General features: G+C 50.4%; 1 protein-coding gene across 1 annotated transcript; it reads right to left on the reverse strand.

Annotated features, from left to right (window-relative positions):
- Positions 1 to 2,405: 2,405 nt before the first annotated feature.
- LOC138733702 (uncharacterized) lies at positions 2,406 to 3,326 on the reverse strand. The gene has a single exon (XM_069881168.1). The coding sequence runs from the start codon at positions 3,324 to 3,326 to the stop codon at positions 2,406 to 2,408; it is 921 nt and encodes a 306-aa protein (XP_069737269.1).
- Positions 3,327 to 4,322: the final 996 nt, after the last annotated feature.

Consider the following 4,322-nt stretch of genomic DNA (forward strand, 5'->3'; position numbering starts at 1 on the left):
AAGCAGTCACTGTATAGTTTTATTTCCCTGGTTTTCAACAGCATCTGATGCCTAAGAAAAGTTTAGACTCACATTCATCCTCCTGTTTCACCCAGGTGCAGTAACATAGCTAGAAATGGGACAGACCTAGCCTGGAAAGCTCATTTTCACCAATGAAGAGAGGCATGGGGCTAAAGTAGCATGCTCCCTAGATAGTTGACGGATCTTTTCACTGACTTCAGGGCTGCAGAAGAAAGACTTATATCTGGGATCTAACAGTGACTGGCTTGATATCAAAGTAATTCCAGGTTGACATAGGAAGTAAGGAAGCTGTCACTTTAATGTTGCCCAGCCGTTGGATTAATGTTCCCAACTAACTTGTGGAGCTCATCTCTGCATGTAAAAGACACCTCCAAACATTGCTTGTTTTAGGGCTCCAACATTGCTGCCTGGTGCATTCTCTCACATTATGCTGTCTCTCTAGATTTTGGCATGAGAAGAATCCTGGAAAATACTGATGGATATAGTTGTTGCTATAGAGATCAAGGACCATTTCTCAAGTTGTACAAGTTAGTTGGGAGGAGCAGAGACAGGACTGCTGACCCAAACTGGCCAAAGAAAGTATTCCATAGTATAAGCGTCATGCTCAGCATAAAGCAGTTAGTTTTCTGGGGACACCCCTCTCTCTCAGCCCCTGTGCTGTCAGAGGTCCCTTGCTCCTGGTGCTCCTGATCCTGGTGTGTGGTATCTCTGTGCTGTCTGTAACCTCCCACTCTGGACTGAACGGCTGCGCTTGCTGTGATTGCAGTCTGGCTGTCACTGCTGGGAGTGGGCGTCCCGCGACTCTCTCCCGGATGGCTAACCATGGATTTGTATTTGTAGATTGCATTATTCTTATTATTATATTGTCTTAGTATTAATATCATTATCCTTTTTTGCTGCTATTCTATCTAAACTGTTTTTATTTCAACTCACAGGTCTTCTTCCCTCTTCCTGGGAAAGGTGAGAGAGCAGCTACCTTAGCTGCTGCCTAAGGGCTAGACTAGGACAAATCGTGTTTGGCATTCGTCCTGTGTTTCAGCTGCCTATAGATATTCAACAGAGTCTTCTTGCCTTACCTGTATTTATTCAACCTTTCACAGCAGTGGTGAATGTGACAGCCCAGAAATCTGCATTCTTTGGCCTAGAGGTTAATTAAGTGACTGTGGACTTCACTTTGGGTGTAGCAATCTAGCTGAGTGCCAAAGCACTTTTACTTTTACACTTACTTGACAGAAGGCTGTGCACAAACACCTGATGGCATATGCAAATTGTGATATGCCTCCTTCATACAGAAGGAAATAGCAACAAATTCCTTCACAGAAGAATCAAGAAGGGTAATCAAACCCAGGCATGGAAATGTGTTGTTTTCATAAACAAACCATCCCAAGCATTACTGCAAGCATGGGTTCAGCAAAACACATGCCACATCAGTACATTTTGTGGCTTCAGTCGCTCAGAGGAACAAGTGTCTGTGTAGTTGGGAGATCATCTCTTCTTTACAAGAACTCTTTTCAAACACCATCAGGCTGGGTACATTTGCTGCCTTTCAAGCCAGCTAGACAGGACTAAGGCACATAATTGAACACAGGTATATGTGAAACTTTGCCACCCTGCCATCTGTTAGCTCATTTTATTGAGGAACCAAAGCTGAAAATACTGTGAAGAACAATCATTTCAGTCAGAAATATCATAGAATAGTTTAGAATAGTTTGAGTTGCAAAGGACCTTAAAGATCATCTAGCCCAGGTCACCATGTGGGTCCAGAGAACATCGCTGACATACACAGACTCATAGAATCACCATGTTGGAAAAGACCTTGGATCATTGAGTCCAACCATTCCTATCTGCCACTAAACCATGTCCGTGAGCACCTCGTCTACCCATCTTTTATGTCCCTTCAGGGAAGGCAACTCAACCACCTCCCTGGGCAGCCTGTTCCAGTGCCCAGCGACCCTTTCTGTGAAAATTTTTTTCCTGATGTCCAGCCTGAACCTCCCCTGGAGCAGCTTGAGGCCATTACATACTACAACAACATCTGGAAACTGAACAAACTGAGGCCTGTTTAAACTGTATGCATTACCTTTAAGCTTGAAGCACTACTCAAATATTCATTAATTAACCTTCACACTTGCTCATTGACAGGGAGGCACATGAACAATGTAATGGGCAGGGGGGACCCAAAGGAGAAAGGAGCAAAAAGAACCCCCCCCACCAAAAAAAAAAAGTATAAATGAACGAAATGTACCAGGGGAAACTTTGATAGTGAACCAGCTACGCCTACTTAATATTATAGTTTCACTCATGATCTCAGAAAAAGAAACAGAGGGGGAAAACACTAACGAGGGAAACCCCAAATCCTCTGGCGTTTATCGGAGCTTCCTAAGTCACCGCCGCAAACGCCCCGACACGGGCGGCGCTGCCCTCAGAGCCGGCCGCCCCGCTCCCGCAGCAGCCGCGGGGCCCCCCGCACCCCCGGGAGGCGGCAGCGCCCCGGGCGCGCTCTGAGCCGCGGCTCCCCCTGCGGCAGCGGGCGGGGAGCGCCGAGCCGCTCGGATCGCGCCGCTGCCCTCGCAGCCGGGAGACGGGGGGCTCGGGGCCGGGGGGCCTCGGGGCCTCGGGGGCTCGGAGCTGGGGGGCTCGGAGGGCTCGGGGGCCGGGGGTCTCGGAGACGAGGGGCTGGGGGACTCGGGGCTGGGGGTCTCGGGATCTCGGAGCCAGGGGCTCGGGGACTGCGGGGCTGGGGGGCTGGGGGGCTCGGAGCTGAGGGGCTCGGGCCGGGGAGGCTTGAGGGGCGGCGGAGGTGAAGTCGGCGAAGTTCGGGGGGCGCGGGGCTTTGCGGGGCTTTGCGGGGCTTTGCGGGGCTTTGCGGGGCTTTGCGGGGCTCGGAGGACTTGGCTTTCTCCCCGCCGGGCGGCAGCTCCGGCCCCGTGCGGGTCAGAGCATCTCCCGGAGCGGGGCGGCTCTGGGCGCTTCGCTGGGGTTTGTTGCGCTGCCCTGGGTGGAAGCGGGGGTGAAATAGCAATAAACTCACCGTGAGAAGGCGGCGGGGGTCGCGGCGGCGCCGGGGGCTCCGCAGGGCCCGGCTCAGCGCTGCCCCGGCGGGTCGGGACGCGGCTCCGCGGCCGGGGGTGTTTTATCGGGGAAAGGTTCCGAGTGGCACCGCGGGGAAAAGGTGCCAACCGGCGAATCGGGGGCGCCTGTCCTTGGGCTTGTTGTTCTGCTTCTAACTTTAGCCAGAGATGGTCACAGCCGCTTCCCCCGTTATCTGAAGGACGAGGTCCTGATTTCTTCCTACCGAGCCACATGGAAGAGACAAATCACCAGAACTCTAAAAGGGAGGAGGTGAAGAACTCACTTTGGGCAGACCGCATCTGTTTCTCTTCTGCTGTGGCGTGGGAGCAGCAGCCGCCTCGGGATGCGCTGTGCTCTTGGGAAGGTCCAGCCTGGCCTAGCAGGGCAGTGCTTGGCACTGAAGAAATTCTTTCTTCTATGTGTAGGTTGACTGTGTTAAGACGCACAGGTGATGTCTACACGCACACACTTTATGGATTGCCTCAAAAGTAATCGTTCTTTTGGATTCCTTTCTGTACGGGCCAGAAGCAGAGCTAGTGTTTCACAATAAGATTCTTGAATCTGGTGGCAAAAAAAAAAAAAACCAAATTGCTCTGTGTATAGGAAGTAATTCCAAATAGTCTCAGTGAAACGGGTGAAGATGAGACTAGTCCCAAGCGGGTCTACCCACACACTACCCGTCGCGACTTTCATAGAATCATAGAATCACCAGGTTGGAAGAGACCCACTGGATCATCGAGTCCAACCATTCCTATCAAACATTAAACCATGCCCCTCAGCACCTCGTCCACCTGTGCCTTAAACACCTCCAGGGAAGGTGACTCAACCACCTCCCTGGGCAGCCTGTGCCAGTGCCCAACAACCCTTTCATGAAAAATTTTTTCCTAATGTTCAGCCTTCAAAAGTGATCTCAGTGATTTCTAAAAGGATTGCTGGAATAGATGGATTACAGTTGTGTTGAGTTTTTGGTCAGCACTGTAAATAAATCAGTTCACATGCCAGTTGATACTGGATATTTGCTTATGCTATTAGTCATTTAATGTATCATTTAAGAAAGCGTAAGTGACAAAACACACTAATCACAGCTGAGACTTGCTTCTGTCTTGCACTGTAGTGATTTGGAGACTGGTCTGTAGCTACTGGTCTCTTGGTCTTTCATTTCATACACAATCATTCTTACATGCATATGAATGGAAGACATGGTGAAAGCAGATTGATTTGGTTGATTT

Source organism: Phaenicophaeus curvirostris, chromosome Z (assembly GCF_032191515.1).
Source record: "Phaenicophaeus curvirostris isolate KB17595 chromosome Z, BPBGC_Pcur_1.0, whole genome shotgun sequence".
In the NCBI taxonomy this organism is placed as follows: Eukaryota; Metazoa; Chordata; class Aves; order Cuculiformes; family Cuculidae; genus Phaenicophaeus; species Phaenicophaeus curvirostris.

Bases quoted from the DNA above. Each gene is read 5' to 3' on its own strand.
- LOC138733702 (XM_069881168.1), bottom strand. From the start codon at position 3,326: ATGTGGCTCGGTAGGAAGAAATCAGGACCTCGTCCTTCAGATAACGGG.